Consider the following 23,527-nt stretch of genomic DNA (forward strand, 5'->3'; position numbering starts at 1 on the left):
TCCTGTACCTATCCCAAGAATTAGAAGGAGCATAGGGTAAAGAAAAGTGAGTGAATCAGGGAGAAATTTTCTTACAGGCAAAAGAAAGTTTTTGGAGCCAACTGTTGTTTGCAAATTAATAATCAATCAAAGCAAGTATCGACATACAGTGTATACAGAATAATATATAACTTAATATCGTGCAACACTGTTTTAAGCGTCAACGTTTCGATCCCCTGGCTCCTAGTGAACCGGGATCATCATCAGGACTGTATTAATCACTGCCTGTTTTCCATTACGGACGCCTGTTGAAGTAAAGGGAAGGAAGAATAAGAGAACAGCATAAGGCATCCGCCTGAGAAAGTGACATAAAAAGCATTTGTGCTAGCGAGGTCAATCTATGGCTTGCTGGCCACTACTACTCAGAACCGCTATGTTTGTTCATAACTGTATTTGAACTGATTCCATGCAAGAGGGGGCCAACTCAGGGCTCCGTGGGAATAGCGTCACATAAATATATATATAAACACACATAAACAATTGTTCCTTAATCGAGTGAATGAAAAGGTTGGATAATCAAAAAACGACATGGTGAAATTGTGAACTATAGGTGAATCCGGTAGCAAGACTATGCGACGATAGGCTAATGAACGGCGCTCGAAGTGATCAGTGAATCGGGTAACCAGACGGTGCGGCGATAGGTTGGTTTGTGAGCAGAGAGTCAACAGTGTGAAGTGTGCACAGGATCATTGTCAGTTTCACTTCCAGTGCACGTGAGGAAAGTGACGAATTGGTGCGGTGATGAGTGGGGGCGCATTGTATAGACCTTTGCGGTAAACGAAAATTGAAGTGCCCGGTACGTAGTGACCATAGCAAGGTGCTATTGTTCTAACCCGGTTTGGCGAGGGCTGTTTGTGTAGCCCAGAATAACACTAACCTGTCCGGTCTCTATGATGGTCTTGGACAGGCGTGGTGGGACGTTCAAGGTATTACCAAGTATCCAGGAACGGAGGTGCCTGGAACCAAAAAACGCAGTGAGAGGGATAATCGCTCGGTCGGGTGTGTGCGCCCATACCAAGTGCCGGGGCAGACGTTTTACCTTGTTATGAACAAGTTGTTTCCAAGGGCCGTAGTATCGCGGGTCGTCCTTGGTGTGGGAGCTCAGTAATTGGAGTCCGTTGCTCCTTGCTCATTGGTGATTGAGTGCGGGCGATTCGTCTTGCACTGAAGACATTCCTCCCCTCTGTCCGTGGGAGTGTAGTGCAGGTGTTCACAGACAACACCACCGCCATGTGATACTGCAACAAACAGGGCAGGGTGGGGTCGTGGACCCTCTGCCAGGAGGCTCTGCGCCTTTGGCAAAGGCTTGAACATGAGGGCATGACCCTGGTGGTTCAACACCTGGCAGGTTCTCTGAACGCCAGGGCGGACGAACTCAGGCGCGGGTGCATGATGGATCACGAATGGCGTCTGAACTCGGACGTGGCGCAAGGTCTCTTTCTGCAGTGGGGAGAGCCTTGGTTAGATCTATTCGCCACAGAAGAGAACGCGCAATGTCATCAGTTCTGCGCGTTGGAATTTCCAAGGCGGCACTCGCTCGGAGACGCTTTTTGTCGCGAGTGGAGTTGCGGTCTGTTGTACGCCTTTCCGCCTATACCACTTCTGCCCAGAGTGCTAAAGAAGATCAAACGCGACCGGGACCAAGTCATCCTTGTGGCTCCGGACTGGGCACGAAGGTACTGGTATCCCGAGCTACTCAGTATGTTAGTCGATCCCCCGATTTGTCTGCCTCTTCAGGAGGACCTTCTGTTGCTGCAGCAGGGGACGGTCCTCCACCCGAACCTGTCCAGTCTCCACCTCCATGCTTGGAGATTGAGTGGCAACAGTTGAGGCCATTTGACTTGCCTCCTGAAGTCTGTAACATCATTCTGCCAGCCAGGCGTCCCTCCACAAAGTCGGTATACGCCTGTAGGTGGAACAGATTTGTGGCATGGTGCACAGCTAAGGCTGTGGATCCTCTCTCTGCTCCTCTTTCTGAGGTTCTCCTCTTCCTTCTTTCTCTTGCCCAGCAGGGCTCTGCTCAGCAGGGCTCTGCTCAACAGGGCTCTGCTCAGGGCACTATCAAGGGCTACCTTTCTGCCCTTTCAGCCTTTCTAAGGCTGCCTGATCAACCTTCTTTGTTCAAGTCCCCTATTGTAACTCGTTTCCTGAAAGGCATCACACACACGTTTCCACCTGTTCCGTTTGTGATGCCTCAATGGGACTTGCACCTGGTTCTTGCCTATCTGATGTGCGCTCCCTTTGAGCCACTTCACAACTGTCCTCTCCGCCTCCTTACTCTGAAGACTGCTTTCCTGGTTGCCATCACCTCTGCCAGGAGAGTGAGTGAGCTCCAGGCTGTTTCCTCCAAACCTCCTTTCCTTTCTGTCCATCCGGACAAGGTTGTGTTGCGGACTAGACCCTCTTTCCTGCCCAAGGTTGTCACGGCCTTCCACATCGGGCAGTCTATCACCTTGCCCACCTTCTTTCCGCCTCCGCATCACTCAAAAGAGGAAGAGCGGCTCCATCGTCTGTACCCAAAACGTGCGCTCTCGTTTTATCTCGATCGCACTCGCCAGTTCTGGGTGGATGACAAACTCTTTGTTGGTTACGTGGGCACTAAGAAGGGACGGGCGGTACACAAGCAGACCATCTCTTGGTGGGTCGTGTGTGTATCAAGGCATGCTACTCCTTGGCTAAGAAGGAACCTCCTGTTGGGCTGAGGGCCCATTCCATTCGGGCCACGGCGGCTACTACTGCCCTGGATCGGGGAGTCCCCTTGCAGGACATTTGTCAGGCAGCTACGTGGGCCTCGCCGCACACGTTCGCAAGACACTACTGTCTGGACAGTCAAGTCCGGAGAGATGGCTTCTTTGGCCGTTTCGTCCTCCAGGACTTTCTGGTGTGATTATTGGTTCGCAGACCCACCACTGGGGTTGGTTTTGCTGGGGTATCTATTCTAAGGTAAGGAATCTAATACTAACCTGTTTCTTTCAGATGAACAAGTTGCCTACCTTCGGTAACGATATATCTGTAAGAAACAGTAGTTTGTATTAGATTCCTTACCGCCCCACCCATCCTCCCCGTTCTGCGAACCGATATCTAGGGTTAAGGTCTTCCCCTTTCAGGGCCCTAGTTTCAATGGCACCAGTGTTGGTATTTAACATGGCTCTGCGTTTCTGGCGCGGAAAATCTGTGTAAGAACTGACATCAGCACGCGGAGGCGGCGTCTAAGTACTCCGACGGCGTCATCTTGCCGCCGCCGATGGACCCGGAGCCACAGAAGACGCCTACCGACGCGCAAGGGTACAGCTACGCAAAAATTTCCTGATCCCGTCTGACGCCTGGGGATATTCTAAGGTAAGGAATCAAATACTAACTACTGTTTCTTACAGATATATTGTTACCGAAGGTAAGTAACTTGTTCTTTGAACACTGTAGAAGAGAAGAAGCATTCCACTTGAGTGGCTAGGTACACTGTGTTTTTACCGGTTAGACATAGTAAATTACTACCAACACAGCCACACAAGAACCTCAGCAGCTGCATTAGCCCATGAGCTCAAGGACTTTGACACCTTATCAGTCCCTTGAACACCAGTGAAAGTGCAGGGATATTTGCCACTTTTATTGAAGTGGCATTTTGCTAACATGTCCCCACAATCGTCCCTGGGTCAAACTTTGTCTAAGCCATGCCTACATCTCAAGCCATCATAGTAATCCTGCCATCAGATCTTCTGAAATTCCTCTGTGCCTTTTTGTGTGTTGTGTCGGACAGGCTATTACAGTCACTTTTTGGTACGAGGTCAAGGCTCCGCGCCTCATGTTCCCTTCTTACATGCTCCTGATTGTGAGGAATGCTCGCCAACCCATTCTTGCACAAGACCAAAGCTTCACCTGCATGTGACTCCCCCCTCCCCTCACAGCCCTGCAGCACTAGCAAAGCCGTAAGACGTTGTTTTAATTCCCTCGAGCCTCCCTGACTATTGGTTTTTTATTATTATTATATCTTGTACTCCATTGTTTCTCATAAAACGGCGCAACCCCTCCTCCTCACGCTCTCCTTTGTGCAGCAACTGTGAATGTGAGACGCGTACCTCCTTCTGTGCAGGGAGACCTCCACTGGTGCAGCTCCTTAACATCATTTTTACTTGTTTCATAGGCGGATAAATTTCAGATGTATGTGACGTACTGTAAGAACAAGCCGGACTCCAGCCAGCTCATCCTGGAGCATGCGGGGACCTTCTTTGACGTAAGCACATCTCTGCATGTAACATTGTGTGAAATGCTCTTATTCTGTACGTGTGTTCGGTGATTTTATAGCGCTGTGAAGCTAAATCTTCACACGCTTCTTGCAGCGCCATGTATATAACTGAATACCAGGGTGCAAGTGCCAGCCACAGATTTCAGCCAACACCATTCTACCACCACCACCCTACCAACTATAACCCTACCACCACCACTGCAACATCCTACTACCACCACACCACCTTGCCGCCACCACTCCCATACCACTGCCCTACCACCAACCTACTTCCACCCTAAACACCACTTCACTAACCAGGCTCACTGCCCCACCACCCTACCATCAGTCTACCACCACCCTATCATCACCACCACTCGAACCACGAATCACTTTTCCACCATACTCACCAGTACCACAGGATGTAGTGTTAACACCAGACCTGACGACTTTGGAACTTGGGAACGAGGTTCGAGTCACGGCGTTGGCTCAACATACTGTGATTCTGGGCAAATCACTTAGTCTCACTGTGCCTAAAAAAGGGGGGGGGGGAATTGACGATGTGTAGTGTCACTGGTGCTCATGTAAAGTACACAGGGGCCCTGGGGCCAAATTCATGCTATCCAAAACTGCAAAAAGAAAAAAGCCACGCTGACCATCCTATTTACTACCATGCTCAAAATCATCCTCACCACCCTTTCATTCAACTTGGTTCTCACTTCTTGTAGAAGCTCTTTATTATTAACTACCATTTTCAACTTATTACTTGATTGTTGTTTTCATTGAAAGATGTGGCCTAAGTTTGCGTTTGTTTAATCTCCAGTAACAAGTTCTAGCCTAAAACTATGCCTCAAGGTATCTAGTACGGCTGAGTCATATAAAAGATTAGGAAACATTTACACATCATCTACAGCAGTCTGTTGACCCCTCAGTTTATTTTATGTAATCCGCTATGAGAATGTTGCGAAGGAACTCTGTGTTAGGATGTTTCTGTGAACCATAGGGCGAGTTATGGCTAGGCAAATTTACATTTAATTGTCTTGTACATTTTAATTGCTGTGCGGTGGTAATCGGAAAATGTAATGTTCATTCCATTACTAAGCATGATTTTAATAAAGCAACCTACGAGATGCAATCAATCCGGATTATAAGACTGGTTATGTGGGCTTTCTAGCCTTTTCTTGTGTTTGCCCCTCCCCTCCTTCCACTGTTTACTTTTCATGCACTCCTTTTTTCTTTATGGTTAAGCAAGCACTCCATAGGAGTGCATGTGTTTTCCAGCAGTCTCTCTCATGTGCTTCTCTTCGCCCCTCCACCGCTGCATGTTGCTCTCGTCAGTGTGCTTCTCCTCCACTCCCCTCCGTGTTGTGTTTGCCCTTGTGTTCTTCTCTATCTGCATTGCTTTTCTGCCTGTGTGCTACTCCCCTGATTCCCATTGCATCCATGTGCTGCTGTTGCCCTGCTCTCCACCTTGCAGTCTTTCGTACATATTATGTACTTCTCCCGGAATATATGATTTTACCACGATTACAAGTTCCACGCATGGCATTACCACGCGAATTTTAGTTCGCAAGTGGCTTTACCACGCTGGAATTTGCAACGAAGGATTATACCACGCATTTTAACGTCCTTTAAGCACAAATGATAAAGATTATTTTCTTACCCGACACCTTCCTGTCTTTCACCAGCAGCCCGTACTTCCATCCTCCTTCGAAACAAGCGTCAAAACACGTCTACCAAAACTAAAAAAGGACTGCTTTTTTGACGTACACGGCACGTCTTTGAGGGAGGCACTTTCCTTTTATTTCGGTGGTACTGAAGTGCGTTTTTTTTTTATTTAATTAATTCGCTCCTTTGTTTGGTTTTTTTGGGGGGGGGAGACCCCCCAACCCCCCTCCGAGCGCCCCCCCCGCCTCCCTCTGAGCCCCCACCAGCCCCCCCAAGCCCACGCAGAACGACTTGAAGGAATACCACGTCTCCCCCCCAGCCCGTGGTAAAGACGGTCGTGGAAGGCACCCTCGTTGTAAAGACGTTTGCGTGGTAAGTGTCACGTGGTAAACGTTATTAGTGGTAATGCCTTCGTGGTAAATGATGTTTCCCCTTCTCCCACAGCCCGCTGTGTTGCTTTCGACCCGCCCTCTGTGATGCTCCCCCCCCCTGTTCTCCTGGTTCCTTCCTCCCATCCACTTTTTTTTTTAAAGAATGCTTTTGCACTACTAGCTTTTGTTTATTTACCAATCCAACTGGGATCAGGAAACAGAAATGTTAAAAAAGCACCTGAGCATGTGGTAGGTGCATGCATGCGTTGTCAGGTGCCTCAAAAAAACACGGCTGATGCAGCTGCATCATAGCACCTTTGATTTTTTTTTTTTGTCACTTTACTTTAACTGCACAGCATCGCTAAATACCATTGACAAAGCCAACAGGTCCCAAAGGCTTTGCACATTTTTGTTGATAATATTGACCGAACCATACCTTAACTGCCTCTCTGGAGGCTTAATTATAATTTAGTATTTAAATGGGGCTTTGTGTCACGAACTTGTGATTTCAAAGGACTGCAGACCATTCTTCAAATCGCTATTCAGTTATACTTGTTTTATAAAACTTCAGAGAACGGACTATAACAAACTAAGTCTTAAACCGAGGTTTGCAGGTTGTACAAAAATCTCGACAGCAGGTTAGATCAACCCACTGAGCTAGTTTACTATTGTCATTTGATAGGAACCCATGTGCAACAGCTTTCAACTTTTGAAGCTTTTTAGGTCACTGAGACCTTAGGCAGAACTGATGTGTTAGTTTAGAGAAAGTAGGTAAGTTTAGGCAAGTTTTTTTTTCATATGGAAGGATTTTTGAAAATATTGTTTTCAGCCCTGCGAAGTTTCCTAGGTCCGTGTGTGTCTATCTGCTCCAGTCCAGGTTTTTTCTTTGAATTCAGGGACTTGTAGTCGTGTTTATTCCATTATAAAACCAGCAATACAAGTCACAGAATTCAAATAAAAAAACCTAGACTGGAGCAGCTCATCACGCATAAACCTGGGAACTTGGCATCTCTGTGCTTGCAGTCCCACTGCTAAGCATCAGCGTTCATTCTAAACATGAGGTTTGTAGCACTGTCTATTAGTTACCAGAATTCATGTGAGCCAAGAAATCAGAAATGGCTGCGATCATGGTGAGTAGTGTACACATACATACAGGGGTTATGAGCCACCCTCCTTCATCCATTGGCCGGTTTAAGTGTCATTCATGTTTTCCTTCTGCCCACCACAGTAGTATACAGGATAGGGCAGTGGGTCAGCCCACTTCATCCATCGGCTGTCTTGCTCTATGACAGCATGTGTTGTTCTTTCCATTATAAATTAAGTTCAACGAGTACCAGGAGACAAAAAGAACAAGCATTTACAATGCAATGGTCTCGGCAATATTATAGGTAGAGCTATTGGTATTGCTCATTTTTTATCTTTTTGTTATCCCTAAATAAATGGAATTGTCATTTCTATTGGCATTAGCTTTTTTTTTTGCATATGTGATGTCCGCAGACTCCAGCACGCTCCAGACACAGACGCACTGCACTGTCCGGACGCGCCAGGCCATGGGGGCCCAACGTAGGCCCAGGAGGGCCTGGTCGCTGCGAGGGCTCCAAGATACTCACATAAAGTCAAATAACTATAGTCTATGGTAAATGCAACAATGTCTATAGTCCGTGGTTATCAGGCGTAGATCAAGCCCTCTTGCGCCTACGCTGGACAGCCCTGTACTACTAACACACTACCTCCTAGCAATAACAGACACATTGCTAACCCTTGTACCAGCTACACTGCTTTCACCGGGCAGCGGGTCCTCTCCGCCATATTACACACACTGCAGAACTTCCCGCGCCCCGCGCCCCCCACCCCCTATTACAGATACAATGTCCAGGACCTCCTTAGAACCGACAAAAACCCTCCCTCCCCACTAGGCGCACGGACCCTCCTTCCCAGATACTGTCCAGGCCCCGTTAAGTAACTGGCAAACTGTCCCTCCCGCCTCCCTCCCAAGTAACAGACACACCGCGCAGCCCCCTACACGTGACATACAAACTGCCCTCTCCAAACAGCAGGCACACAGTCCCTCACTCCCATGATATAACAAACACTGCCCATATTCCCTCTCTTCCCGCCCAGCTCATAGCACACCCCCTATCAGGCACGCTGTCCCTGAATCCCAGGTCACTCACACACTGTCGCTCCCTCCTGGTAACTGACACACTGTCCCTTCCACCCCGTAACTGACACTGTCCCTCGCTCCCAGCTACTGACACACTGTCCCTCCGACCCGGTACCTGACACTGTCTCTCCCTCCCGGTAACTGACACACACTGTCCCTCCCTCCAAGGTAACAGACACACCGCGCAGTCACCTCCTTGTGACACACAAACTGTCCTCCCCAAACAGCAGGCACACAGTGCCCACCGTGATATAACGCAAACACTGCCCGCCTTCCTTCTCTTCTCCCAGGTACCGGGCGCACCCCACCGACCGCCCATAGCACACCCCCGTATCAGGCACGCTGTCCCTGAATCCCAGGTCACTCACGCACTGTCCCTCCCTCCGGATAACAGATACACTGTCCCAACCTGTAACTGACACACCGTCCCTTTCACCCGGAAACGGACACTTTCCCTCGCTCCAGGGTAACTGACACACTGCACTCCAGCCTAAGTATCTGACACACTGTCCACCTTCCCGAGTAAATCTCACACTGTCCGTTTCAATATCAGAGACAGCCTGGCCTAGAGTAGCTATAACCACACGGTACCACATGGTCATCGCGGCCGTGAAGAAACACATGCCCTCCTCACACGCACGCACGCACACACACACAAAAGTGTAAGTCATCTGAAAGAGTCACACAACTCCTTTCACCGAACACTGGAAGATCCGGTCCTATCTAACGGTCTCGCTGGAGAGCGCTTAGTGGCCTCGCAGTCGCTGCCCAGCCCACTCATGTCCGCAGACTCCAGCCCGCTCCAGACACAGACGCACTGCACTGTCCGGACGTGCCAGGCCATGGGGGCCCAACGTAGGCCCAGGAGGGCCTGGTCGCTGCGAGGGCTCCAAGATACTCACATAAAGTCAAATAGGACAGTGGTGCTTTTGGGGTCACGGGGGTGCGAATATGCCAGTGAGGAGGGGTGGCCGCGCTAGTGGGGCTTAGGGGGTGGGGTACAGCTGAGGGGTGGTATAAAGAGGCGACGGGGGTGATAGAAAGCCTTACGGTACAGCGTGGGTTGTCGAGGCGGGGTGAGGAGGGGGTGAGGTGGAGGGAGGGGGGGCAGTGACATTAGAGAGTGAGAAGAGGTAAGGCCGTGCGGGCCCGGTGAGGAGGTGTGGGGGGGGGGGGGTTCGGACGGGACAATTGTGCTTTGAGGGGTCATGGGGGTGCGGATATGCCAGTGAGGTAGGGTGGCCGCGCTCCCTTCTCTCCATGTGATCCTGTTGTTTACCCTCACATTTCCCCGCTTGATGCCCGCTGCCCCCCTCAACGCTTTAATTCGGTCACATTGCGCTCCTCGAAGCTGCGCTCTCCCTCACTCGGCGCACCACACGGTACCACATGGTCATCGCGGCCGTGAAGAAACACATGCCCTCCTCACACGCACGCACGCACACACACACACACAAAAGTGTAAGTCATCTGAAAGAGTCACACAACTCCTTTCACCGAACACTGGAAGATCCGGTCCTATCTAACGGTCTCGCTGGAGAGCGCTTAGTGGCCTCGCAGTCGCTGCCCAGCCCACTCATGTCCGCAGACTCCAGCCCGCTCCAGACACAGACGCACTGCACTGTCCGGACGCGCCAGGCCATGGGGGCCCAACGTAGGCCCAGGAGGGCCTGGTCGCTGCGAGGGCTCCAAGATACTCACATAAAGTCAAATAGGACAGTGGTGCTTTTGGGGTCACGGGGGTGCGAATATGCCAGTGAGGAGGGGTGGCCGCGCTAGTGGGGCTTAGGGGGTGGGGTACAGCTGAGGGGTGGTATAAAGAGGCGACGGGGGTGATAGAAAGCCTTACGGTACAGCGTGGGTTGTCGAGGCGGGGTGAGGAGGGGGTGAGGTGGAGGGAGGGGGGGCAGTGACATTAGAGAGTGAGAAGAGGTAAGGCCGTGCGGGCCCGGTGAGGAGGTGTGGGGGGGGGGGGGTTCGGACGGGACAATTGTGCTTTGAGGGGTCATGGGGGTGCGGATATGCCAGTGAGGTAGGGTGGCCGCGCTCCCTTCTCTCCATGTGATCCTGTTGTTTACCCTCACATTTCCCCGCTTGATGCCCGCTGCCCCCCTCAACGCTTTAATTCGGTCACATTGCGCTCCTCGAAGCTGCGCTCTCCCTCACTCGGCGCACCACACGGTACCACATGGTCATCGCGGCCGTGAAGAAACACATGCCCTCCTCACACGCACGCACGCACACACACACACACAAAAGTGTAAGTCATCTGAAAGAGTCACACAACTCCTTTCACCGAACACTGGAAGATCCGGTCCTATCTAACGGTCTCGCTGGAGAGCGCTTAGTGGCCTCGCAGTCGCTGCCCAGCCCACTCATGTCCGCAGACTCCAGCCCGCTCCAGACACAGACGCACTGCACTGTCCGGACGCGCCAGGCCATGGGGGCCCAACGTAGGCCCAGGAGGGCCTGGTCGCTGCGAGGGCTCCAAGATACTCACATAAAGTCAAATAGGACAGTGGTGCTTTTGGGGTCACGGGGGTGCGAATATGCCAGTGAGGAGGGGTGGCCGCGCTAGTGGGGCTTAGGGGGTGGGGTACAGCTGAGGGGTGGTATAAAGAGGCGACGGGGGTGATAGAAAGCCTTACGGTACAGCGTGGGTTGTCGAGGCGGGGTGAGGAGGGGGTGAGGTGGAGGGAGGGGGGGCAGTGACATTAGAGAGTGAGAAGAGGTAAGGCCGTGCGGGCCCGGTGAGGAGGTGGGGGGGGGGGGGTTCGGACGGGACAGTTGTGCTTTGAGGGGTCATGGGGGTGCGGATATGCCAGTGAGGTAGGGTGGCCGCGCTCCCTTCTCTCCCCTCTCTCCCTGTGATCCTGTTGTATACCCTCACATTTCCCTTCACCCCCGCTTGATGCCCGCTGCCCCCCTCAACGCTTTAAATCGGTCACATTGCGCTCCTCGAAGCTGTGCTCTCCATCACTCGGCGCTGTACCCTCGCCCTTTCTTGCCCTCAGACGCATTACCAACACGGAGCCCCACTGAACTCTCACACTCTGGCCGCACCCATAATCCCCACTCGTTATGCAGACTGACCCGTAATTTTACCCTCTCCACCCTCCCGGGAGTGTAAGACCGGCCTAGCAACAGGAGCCTCCAGGGATAGGTCGGACATCAGTTTAATTTTTGCGGGCGACTCCGAACATCTTTGCACCCAGCCGCTCTTACCCTGGTCGGACGGGACAGTGGTGCTTTGAGGGGCCACGGGGGTGCGGATATGCCGGTGAGGAGGGGTGGCCGCGCTAATAGGGGTTAGGGTACAGCTGAGGGGTGGTTTAAAGAGGCGACGGAGGTGATAGAAAGCCTTACGGTACAGCGTGGGTTGTCGAGGCGGGGTGAGGTGAAGGGAGGGGTGGGGTGGGGGGGCAGTGACATTAGAGAGTGAGAAGAGGTAAGGCCGTGCGGGCCCGATGAGGAGGGGTGTGGGGGGGGTTAGGACGGGACAGTGGTGCTTTGAGGAGTCATGGGGGTGCGGATATGCCAGTGAGGTAGGGTGGCCGCGCTCCCTTCTCTCCATGTGATCCTGTTGTTTACCCTCACATTTCCCCTCACCCCCGCAGACTGACCCGTAATTTTACCCTCTCCACCCTCCCGGGACCGGGAGTGTAAGACCTGCCTAGCAACAGGAGCCTCCAGGGATAGGTCGGACATCACAGTTTAATTTTTGCGGGCGACTCCGAACATCTTTGCACGCAGACGCTCTTACCCTGGTCTGGAGGAAAACGGAAGTGTGTCTGGCTGAAAGGCGGGTGGATGCTCGAAACAGGCTGACGTGCAGAGGAGGGCGCTGTAGGGAAGGGGCTAGAAATCCTAACAAAAGCTCATTGAAAATGGGGAACGAGACCATGACGATCCTCACCGGCAGACGAGAAATAAACAAGCATTATCATAACTCCTTAACAAAAGCTCATTGAAAATGGGGAACGAGACCATGACGATCCTCACCGGCAGACGAGAAATAAACAAGCATTATCATAACTCCTACCATGATGCGGGTATCTGCTCTGAAATGCACACACGAGCGGGAGGGGGGCGGGAAACACACACACGGACAGCAAAAATACACGGAGAGCGGGAGGGGGCGGGAAACAAACAGGGGGCGGGAAACACACACACGGACAGCGAAAATACACGGAGAGCGGGAGGGGGGCGGGAAACAGACAGGGGGAAGAAGGCACGGAGGGAAACAGCCACGATCTTACCTTCACTGCGAAGGATCGAAAATGGCGGACACAAGCTCCGAGATTTTTTTGCATTTGGGGGCGTGGTTTTGATGTTCTGAGTGACGGACAACGTCACTGTCTAAAGAACATCAAAAATTACGCCCCCAAATCCGAAAAGGACGGAGCTTGTTTGGAGTGACGCATCTCTCCTCCAATGGCTGGCCTCCGTTTAGGAAGCCAGCCAATGAAGGAGAGATGGGGCACGGAGGCGGGACCTTCGCCGCTACTCAGACTCATTAAATCTCCGGCCTAAGACTGCGCAAGCGCAGCCTTTTAGGCCTTCGACCTAAAAACCTGGACTGGACGAGGGTACTTAAGCCCCACGGGAGAAGTGCGGATGCGTGAAATTTCCCCTGCAACAATGGCTCCTCCTAACCCGCAGACTATTCCACTTCAGTGCTAAGAACCTGAAATCCATGTTGCATTTTGCCATTGTAAATTTAGATTCAGTGTGTGTTGCCATATGGGCAGCTGCTCATTTTTTTCATTTTTATTTTATTTTACAGGAAATCCAGCAGAGGCACGGGCTTGCAAATTCAATCTCTTCGTATTTGATAAAACCGGTTCAGAGGATCACCAAGTACCAACTCCTGCTGAAGGTAGGACATGCCCTCGCTGCCAGCACATCACATCTCCACCCTCACCCCCAGAGCTCTCAAGTTTTTCTATGGTCCACACAAGAGTATGTCATCCACCCCAGATATGTTTTCCACTCTCGGCCCTGTAGTCTTGTTTATCATATTAAAAATTGTAACTACAAGTCCCAGAATGCAAAGGAAAAACTTAGCCTAAAGGAGCTACACAAGCAGTGATATGGGAAACGAACAGCTTACTGTAAAAATTTGCAAAAGCTGATGGGTTTCGTGCTTTTGAAAGATTAGCGATGAAACTAACCTGAATTGCAGAACAGTTGACCTGGGGGCAATCAGTGCCATAGAGCCCACATCCCAACCCAAAATGAATCCTCGGTGCACAACGGTTTGCTTTTGTTATCACCATATCACCATAGTCCTAACACTGTCTCCTCAAATGGCTTATGTCCGGTTCACTTTCTGCCGGTCCGGGGTTTCACCCAGTGGCCTTTGTACCCGGGGATCCGTAGGCCTATTGCCCACTGGGATATGTGGGCTCCTGCTGTTTACGAAAGGACACATAAAGACTCCAGGGTGCAGCTTTCCGAGCGCTCTTGGCTGAACACCAGCAGAGGGTGAAGGCGTCGTGCACGGCACGAGGACACTTAACAGCTCAATATCTGGTACAGTTTGCTGTAAAGTTCGCCCTTTGCACCTCGGGCGTACCTGCGTCATACAAGGGAGCGGTTCAAGTGGAGCTCTTATCGATCGCGCCATGGACACTTTTAGGCACAGTATTTGTGAAGAGTACACTAGACGTTGAGTATGCCACAATGTTTGGGTGACCAGCCGAACTTTCCCCTTCGGACTTTTCTCAACGTCTCTCTTAGAGAAGTGGTAGCAGCTCAGCTGGACATGTGACACGGCGCATTTAGTTTAACTTGTTCTATGAGACTGCTGTGGCCTGAGTATGTTTAAAAAGCCTCAATATAGGTATTTTTGTGTTTTGCCGATACCGTGCTGTAAATGTGAGGCAATTCGACTGAGTAGTCGCTCCTTGCATGTGGAGGGTGGGGGTAAAGGTGGGGAGAGTTACACCACGGGTGGCGCATTGCTGACTAGTCCGACAGGTCTATGAATGAGGTCGAGCTTCAGTCCAGATTTGTATTCCTTTGAATTCTGGGACTTGAAGTCCTTTGTATTACGGGATAAACAAGACTACACGTGAAAGAAAACATCTGTACTGAATCCGCACTTCATGCATGATCTCGAAAGCTTGACAGGACTGGTGTCTGTAAAGTTTTCAGCTGGCTACACGTCAATAAAGCGATTTTTTCGTTGTCATGACCATTCACCCATCAAACGTGTGCATTCTGGGTTTTGTGGCCCCTGGGTTTTGTGGCCCCTTGGTTTTGTGGCCCCTTATTTCAAATCATACGAGTAACATCCCAAGTCGAAACATTCTCAATGCCACCATTGACTGAAAAATAGCCGGCCTGGCTGTGAGCCACGACCACGGCATGTTGCCATTTGTTTTCAAACATTCTGCCCGTGCTGGAAGTCTTTATGCTTCTTACAACAGTCTGGGGCGGCGGGTTCACTCCCGTCCATGGTCTATGGTCTCATTTTTATGCTTTTAGTCTGTATTCGTATAATTGTTTAAATGAAAGCAAAACAAGACAACAACACCCAGAATGCATTTCTCATGAAAGCTAAGGAACAGAAAAGTGTCGGTGTTGAAATGGAGTGAGGCGGGAGGGTAGTGGAGGTAATTACCAGCACCCCAGTTAAATACAGATTACTAAATGCTACGTGTCTGCTGTTGTTGCGCGTCCCTCGCTTTGAAAAACGCTTATTAGCTTCCTTGAGGGCGTCGTTACCATTGAGAAACGCGGAGCAGCAGCTGGGGTTTCCCAGGGCGGTACGTACCGCCTGTCACGCGCCAGCGCGCATTAAGAGCTCGCCGTGTGACCGTGGAGCACAAGGCAGAGGCTCTGGTGGCCGTCGAGGTTAAAGTACAGTGCCCTCTCTGTTCCCCCCACAGGAGCTTCTAACCTGCTGCGAAGAAGGCAAAGGTGAAATCAAAGATGGGCTGGAAGTCATGCTGAGCGTCCCGAAGAAAGCCAACGACGCCATGCACGTCAGCATGCTGGAAGGTACGGGGGCCGCAGAGGGGGGAGGGGGGGGGGGGGGGGGATGATGTACTCTTACAATCGGTGCTTGACTTCGGCAGCACGTATGTTAACAGACCGAACTATGTATTGGCTCAGAATATGTGAAAGCCGCCCTTCTAGCTAGTGTGGCTTTGAACAATGCACTCGTTCTCTATATAACATTACATTTCACGATCTATACGCAATGCATCACTAGTGACCGCCTCCCAGCCCCGTGGCAACACAAGTAAGGTTGTGAATAGTGTTTCAGAATGGCTTGTGAACGAGTTGTGTTAGCCTTGGCGTTGGAGCGTGTGAGTGAGCATTAGCAGTTGTGCAGCTTTCTTTATAAGTGCCTATGGCATGTAACCACTTCTCTCGGCACTTGTGATCAGATTAGTGAAGAGTAGGTGAGAGTGAAGGTGTGCATGCCTTTAAAGAGCAACATTTATGACCTGCCTTATATTTCCCCCAGCAGCTGTGCCAGTCTGTGAACCCACCTTTATTTCTGACGTTCGACGGTACACCCAGTCTCCTCATGTTTGGGTGTGTGTATGGGGGGTGCCTTCTTCATAGATGTACTTTGTGACTGGTGTGCCTTCCATCTGCTCAGTACCTCCCCTAATCCTGCATCACCCATTTTACAGCTTAGGGTTCTGGTTGTAGAAAAGTTTGAACGATCTGTCTACCCCTGGCGGCCATCTTAAATCGATGCCAGTTTTTCAGGATAATTACTCAATTTGTAAATGGCTTGCATATACAGTAGTTGCATGACACTTTATTTAATGCGCATAACGTAAACATCCGGTCTCAATATGGCCCTCCTGGACTTCCGTAGGCTGTCCATACCTCTGAGGGGTCTGACCCTACCCTTGAGTGATAGGGTCAGGGGCCAACTGGTCTTTACATGAGACTAAGTCCCAATTTCCTGGCCTTATGGGTCATGCCTGGGAGTTCACTGGGTCAGGCGGGTCATCTTAGTGCTCAGGTGATCCAAAAATGTGCCCGCTATTAGTCATCTTGAAGTCATTGGCCATGACGTTTGGTTACCCCAGGGTGCATTGCTGTGGAGGCCTGTTCACCGCACAATAACCTCGCAGAGGCGCACAATGAGCTCAGGACCTACCTGATGTCCCTATGACTTCCTCACTGACTCCCATCCTGTGACTGACCAGTGCTCCAGAAACCCCAAATACCCTACCCCAACTTTCTATCAAAGTATAACATTTGACAAAGATGAGAGCACCCCTGATATAGACCATCTGCCCCGCAGGTCGTACATACTGTGAGCGTTTTGGGGATTTTGTGCCAGCCCCTGAATGTATAAGTACCCTCGTTTTTTGGAAATATCATCCTTTTAGTTGCATATTGTATCTTTCTATCAACAGATCACTTGCACTGAGAAGGAAAACATCTGATTGCACATTGACCTTCGTATGTGTACTTAGTGTTTCCAACTTACTACTTTCTCCAGGAGTACATCATTGCCCAACCTTGCTGCTGTAGAGTCCTGTGTCGCTAGTTAGTAGCAGGGTCATCTAACTGGAGTGTGACAGTAAATGACGGGATACCCACGGATATCGCCCAAGGAGCACTGATTGTCCACGGACTGAGCCTACAGGACTCTCAAACCCGGGCCTGAGAGCCATGTCTTCAACCCTTCCATTGTCTGGAACAGCCGAATCATTCCACGATGTGCCACACATTTGCTTATATCACAATTCACATTTGACATTGGTATATTAACGTGAACCACGGCTTACCAGGCTCCTTTCCTGTGTAACTCATTTTAAAGTAAAAGCTCCCAAAGGCACTTTGCTAAAATATGCAAGGTATGAGGCTATGTGACTGGTTTAGCCACATTCTCCCTTAACCCCTTCTGTGCTGATGACGAGCACAGGCTCATCATGCAGCACGGTGCTCGTGTGCTGGTGACGAGCCTGGGCTCGTCATGAGCCGTGGAACGCTCACACGCGGGGATAATTCCCCCGCTGTGCTGAGCGTTCCATTGCGCGGGCGGGCTCATGACGAGCCCAGGCTCGTCACCAGCACACGAGCACCGTGCTGCATGACGAGCCTGGGTTCGTCATCAGCACCGCTGCGCCGTGCGCGGCCCCCCTTCCCCGCGCCGCGGGGGAATTAGCCCTGCGGCGAAGGGGTTAAGTCCCTAGAAGAACAAGGTTTGATAAAGCAAATAGATGTAACTTTTAGACAGTGAAAATTCCTTTTTACCGAACCTCACCTTCACACAGCTCTGGCGCACTGACTGCACTCTTCCTCACACACATACCATGGCATGTATATCAGCAGTGCAAGCACCCCTCAAACACACAAAATAGCTAACGCTCAGGCTGCGGCAGTTCAAACTAACATCTGGTTTATTGTGTCCATCTCCTCATGACACAGTTGGAGGTTTCTGTCAAGCTGTGGATGCCTTACTTTTTAGGTCTCGCTTGTCGTTAGCAGCGCTCATGCGCAGCTCTCGCCATGGCCAGGGCTTTTTTTGGAATTCATACGATTCCCATGTGCACGTGGAGGGCCAGAAAATGTGCATGCGCAGACTGGAGGCTTCACTGGCGGCATGACACTAGGCACTTTTTTGGGGGAAAACTCAGCGTTTCTTGGGAATTACACGTGATATCAGTGTGCGCGCCTTTCGCGACTTGCTCCACATCAGCGTTCACGCCTTTCCTGACACGTGCAAAATTTTATTTAGTCTTCTGTGTCCAGAGTTTCACTCTGTCAGGAGCTAGGGCTGCCTTTCTACCCACCACCACTTCCAACACCAGCACCACCATGTCCACCACCACGTCCACCACCACCACGTCCACCACTACCACGTCCACCATGTCCACAACCACGTCCAATGCCACGCCCACCACCGCCACATCCACCACCGCCACGTCCACCACCACGACGTCCACCACCTCGTCGTCCACCACCTCCATGCCCACCACCACCAGCAGCACCACCACCACGTCCACCACCACCACCTCCACCACCACCACGACGTCCATCACCACCAACACATCCACCACCCCCAACACATCCACCACCACCACGTCCACCGCCACCATGTCCACCGCCACCACGTCCACCACCACGTCCACCACCACCACGTCTACCACCGCCAACACCACGTCCACTACCACGTCCTCCACTACCACGTCCAACGTCCACCACATCCACCATGTCTACCACATCCACCAGGTCCACCACCACCAGGTCCACCACCACCAGGTCCACCACCACCAGGTCCACCACCACCACGTCCACCACCAAAACGTCCTCCACCAGCACCACGTCTACCACCACCACGTCCACTACTACAACGTCCACCACCAGCACGTCCACCACCAGCACGTCCACCACCAGCACATCCACCACCAGCACGTCCACCACCAACACGTCCACCACCAGCACGTCCACCACCAGCACACCGACCACCACCACATCCACCACCAGCACACCACCACGTCCACTCCCACCACCACGTCCACCACCACCAACACGTCCTCCACATCCACCACCACGTCGTCCACCACGTCCACCACCACCACGTCCACCATACCACGCCCACCATACCACGTCCACCATACCACGTCCACCACACCTTATCCACCACCACGTCCACCCTCACCACGTCCACCACCACATCCACCACCACCACGTCCACCACGTCCTCCACCACCACGTCCTCCACCACCACGTCCTCCACTACTACGTCCTCCACTACCACGTCCACCGCCAACACCATCACCACCACATCCACCACGTCTACCACATCCACCACCACCATGTCCACCACCATCACGTCCTCCACCACCACCACCACCACGTCCAGCACGTCCACCACCAGCACGTCCACCACCACATCCACCTCCACCACCACCCGTGATGGGTAAAGGGTCACTGGAGGGCAGGGGAAATAGGAGTGTCAACCCCGGCTGTACATGGGACACTTAAGGTTGCATTGGGTGCCAGAAGACGGGAATAGGGGCTAGAAGTATTACACCAGACCCAAGATACATTTTGAAGTGGCGCAGTGTCACAGGGGCTCCTGTAAAAGCACTCCCAACATCTCTACCTCACAATGGCATACCTGCACGAGCCACTCACTCAAAACAAGCATTGGCATAGCCAATAGGTCTCGCCTGTGGGACCTTATAAGTGTTTAACCATGCAACTCTTGATGTTGTTGCACCAAGGATATTGTGCTGGATAAACACTTATAAGGTCCCAAAGGCGAGACCTATTGGCTATGCCAATGCTTGTTTTCTCCAGTTCTGGAGACTGCAGCAAGAATACTGAGTCAGGTTTTGGAGGTCAGTTGTATCATACTTTGTCTCGCTCTCTGGACACCATATTTGGTGCATTGTCCGAAAGCTCGTCTCTCTCTTAAAATCGGTAGGCAAAATCTTGAGAATTGTGTCACTTTTCTGATAGTCACAGCTAGTGCATTGTGTTTAAGTTCTGGATGCCTCCTCCTGCTTATTGTGTCCTGCTCTGTCACTCACCACTGCTGTCTTCCATAACAGCAGAGGGCCACTCCCCTTACTGGCCCATGCGTCACTCCCACTACAGCACTGAGATTCCCAAGTAACCAACAGCTTGGAAAGGGGGCTAGAATTGGAGAACCCCCAACCTGAAAATCCTATTCTTCCAATTCCAAATTAGAAGTATTGTATTGTAGCTTTTACCTCCCCTATATAGGGCACTGAAGGCTTGCCTACATGAGTAGTATGCTCTACAATGTACGGTGTGTAGTTGGAAGAAGGTTGGCTTTGTTTTGATCCTATGTTGGAAGTGTTTCCATGAGGCCCGGGTCAAACTCACTCAAGCACTCGCGGAAGGGCAGGATGCAGCTCGGTATTCTATTCGATGTGGGCTGGATACCACAGACTCGCTGGGCGGGCGATTTCCACGACGGTGGCGGTTCGCCGCCACGCCTGGCTAAGGTCCGCCAACTTTTCGGCTGATGTCCAGGATTACATCATGGACATGCCGTTTGATGGCCGTCGCCTCTTTGGCGACAAAGGCAGACAGTGCGCTTGAGCGTTTTAAAGACTCCAGGGCTACGGCCAAGTCTTTGGGCCTGTTGGGCCAGCGCCAGCAGACTTCTGCCTTTCGCTCCTTTCGTGGCCACGGAAGGGGCGCCCTCTCACGTCCTGCAAGCCACGGGCCGCAGACTAACATCCAGCGCGGCGGCGGACGAGGTAACTGCCGTGGCGGTGCGAGGAGACAGCGGCGAGGCCTGTCCACATCCACCCCCGCAGCATACGCCTCAAAGCCTTCCTAGTCCAAGCTTTCAGGCCCATTCGACGCCAGTGGGGGGCAGGGTCCGCCATCACCTCCTCCACTGGCGCTCCATCATATCGGACAGGTGGGTGCTGCAAATCGTCTGAAGAGGCTACTCCCTCCCCTTCGAGGCGACCCCTCCAGCCATGCCACCGCAGTACCACCGCGTGTCGGGGATCACATGCAACTTCTGCAAGAGGAAGTTACGGCCCTCTTGGCCAAGGGGGTCATCGAGTGCGTTCCTGGCCCAGAAGTAGGGTGTGGTTGTTACTCCCACTACTTTCTGGTTCCCAAGAAGGGAAAAGGGGGGGTCTACGCCCTGTCTTGGACCTGCGGAACGTCAACGGCTTCCTCCGGAAGGAGAAGTTCAAGATGCTGACTTTGGCTCAGGTCTTAGCTGCCCTAGACCCAGAAGATTGGATGGTAGCGTTGGACTTGCAGAATGCATATTTTCACATCCCCATGCTGCCGGCCCACCGGCGTTACCTGCGGTTCACAATAGGCTGCAAGCACTTTCAGTTTACCGTGCTCCCCTCCGGCCTTACCAGCGCCCCAAGGGTCTTCACAAAGTGATGGCCCTGGTCGCAGCCCATCTGCGCAGATTAGGGGTGTCAGTCTCCCCCTATCTCGACGACTGGTTGTTGAAGGCGGGCTCGCCCAGGGGCGGCTCTAGGCTCATAGTGGCCCTGGGCAGAGAGCAAAGGTAGGGGACCCCAGAAGAGGGGGTCCGGAGCACGGAGGCCAGTGAAGAGGGGGGGTCAGGGTGTTTGGAAGTGGAACAGAGCCGGAGGCTGCCAAATCCCTGCCAGGGGCCGCCGCGCAAATATGTATCCATTCTCAGAGGATTATTATATTAAGTATATATATTGGCGTGGTGGCCCCTGGCGTTTGGTGGCCCTGTGCAGGTGCACAGCTTGCACATGCCTAAGTCCGCCCCTGGCTCGCCCCAGACAGTCGTCAGCCACCTCCAGACTACAGCCGACCTCTTGCACCTGCTGGGTTTCTCCATCAATGTGCAGAAGTCATACCTGTGTCCCTCTCAGAAGCTCCTCTTCATCGGAGCGGTTCTGGACTCTGCGCAGTTTCGGGTTTATCCTCCCGAACAGCGGGTTCAGGATATTCAGGCTCTGATTCAGATCTTTTGGCCTTTATCCCGATTCTCGGTCAGGTTGACGCTGCGGGTTCTGGGGCTTATGGCCTCTGCATCCTTCTGGTGCATCATGCCACGTGGCGGATGTGGGCTCTGCAGTGGGACCTGAAGTTTCAGTGGGCCCAGCATCAGGTCAACCTGTCCGACCACGTCCTGATCTCGGAGGGCACTGCGAGACATTTGCTGTGGTGGCTCACGGACCGCGATTGGGTCAATGGCAGATCCTTCTCCCTACCCCAACCGGAGCACATAGTAGTGACGGATGCGTCCCTCCTGGGCTGGGGGGCCACATGGGAGAGGCGGAGATCAGAAGCCTCTGGTCTCCGGCAGAGTCCCGGCTCCAAATCAACCTATCTGACTTGCAAGGAAGTCATTCCTTCCCTCTGTCCGGGGAATTGTAGTGCAGGTGTTCATGGACAACACCAATGCCATGTGGTACTGCAACAAACTGGGTATGGTGGGGTCGTGGACCCTTTGTCAGGAGGCTCTGCGCCTCTGGCAATGGCTGGAACACCAGGGTGTCACCCTGGTGGTTCAACACCTGCCAGGTTCCCTGAACGCCAGGGCGAAGGAACTCAGTCGCCGGTGCATGATGGATCACAAATGGTGTCTGAACTCGACGTGGCGCAAGGTCTCTTTCAGCGATAGAGCCTTAGTTAGATCTATTCGCCACCGAAGAGACGCCCAATGTCATCAGTTCTGCGCGTTGGAATTTACAAGGCAGCACTCGCTCGGAGACGCTTTTTTCGTCGCGAGTGGAGCTGCAGTCAATTGTACGCCTTTCTGCCTATACCACTTCTGCCCAGAATGCTGAAGAAGATCAGGCGGGACCGGACCCAAGTCATCCTTGTGGCTCCCGACTGGGCACGAAGATACTGGTATCACGAGCTACTCAGCATGTCAGTCGACCCCCGATTTGTCTGCCTCTTCAGGAGGACCTTCTGTCGCAGCAGCAGGGGACGGTCCTTCACCCGAACCTGTCCAGTCTCCACCTCCATGCGTAGAGATTGAGCGGCGACAGTTGAGGCCATTTGACTTGCCTCCTGAGGTCTGTGATGTGATTCTGGCAGCCAGGCGTTCCTCCACAAAATCGGTATACGCCTGCAGGTGGAACACATTTGTGGCATGGTGCACAGCAAAGGCTGTGGATCCCCTTTCTGCCACCCTTTCAGACTTTCTCCTCTTTTTTTTTTTTTCTCTTGCCCAGCAGGGCTCTGCTCAGGGCACTATCAAGGGCTACCTCTCTGCCATTTCAGCCTTTTGAAGGCTACCTGATCAGCCTTCTCTTTTCAAGTCCCCTGTTGTAAATAGATTCTTGAAGGGCATCACTCGCATATTTCCTCCTGTTCCTTTCGTGATGCATACAAACAATGTGATTCTATCAATGGGTGAAAGAATTTTTTTAAAATTTGATTTTGATACAGGGAGAGGAAGGTTGATCTTTGCAGATGGCAAAGGCAAGCACTATGTGTTTTTAAAATACCACTCACACACTATGAATCCCATAGTGTCATGCTTCATCCTTGGGGTCTTCCAGTCCCTCTACGGGGCGGGGCGTGCTACGACCTACGAACTACGCGGGAGCACTTTATTATTGGAAATAGGCTATGTGT

At 52.1% G+C, this 23,527-nt stretch overlaps 1 protein-coding gene across 6 annotated transcripts in view; it reads left to right on the plus strand.

Annotated features, from left to right (window-relative positions):
- KALRN (kalirin RhoGEF kinase) overlaps positions 1–23,527 on the plus strand; it is a 1,626,736-nt gene that overhangs the window by 1,128,477 nt on the left and 474,732 nt on the right. For all 6 annotated transcript variants that reach the window (XM_086957084.1, XM_086957086.1, XM_086957088.1 and 3 more), the window contains exons 27-29: positions 4,178–4,267; positions 13,248–13,340; positions 15,358–15,469. In XM_086957084.1, coding sequence (XP_086813210.1) covers positions 4,178–4,267; positions 13,248–13,340; positions 15,358–15,469 — 295 coding nt within the window. The remainder of the gene's footprint in view (positions 1–4,177; positions 4,268–13,247; positions 13,341–15,357; positions 15,470–23,527) is intronic.

The sequence above is a fragment of the Lissotriton vulgaris genome, chromosome 2_1 (genome assembly GCF_964263255.1).
Source record: "Lissotriton vulgaris chromosome 2_1, aLisVul1.2, whole genome shotgun sequence".
Taxonomy (NCBI): domain Eukaryota; kingdom Metazoa; phylum Chordata; class Amphibia; order Caudata; family Salamandridae; genus Lissotriton; species Lissotriton vulgaris.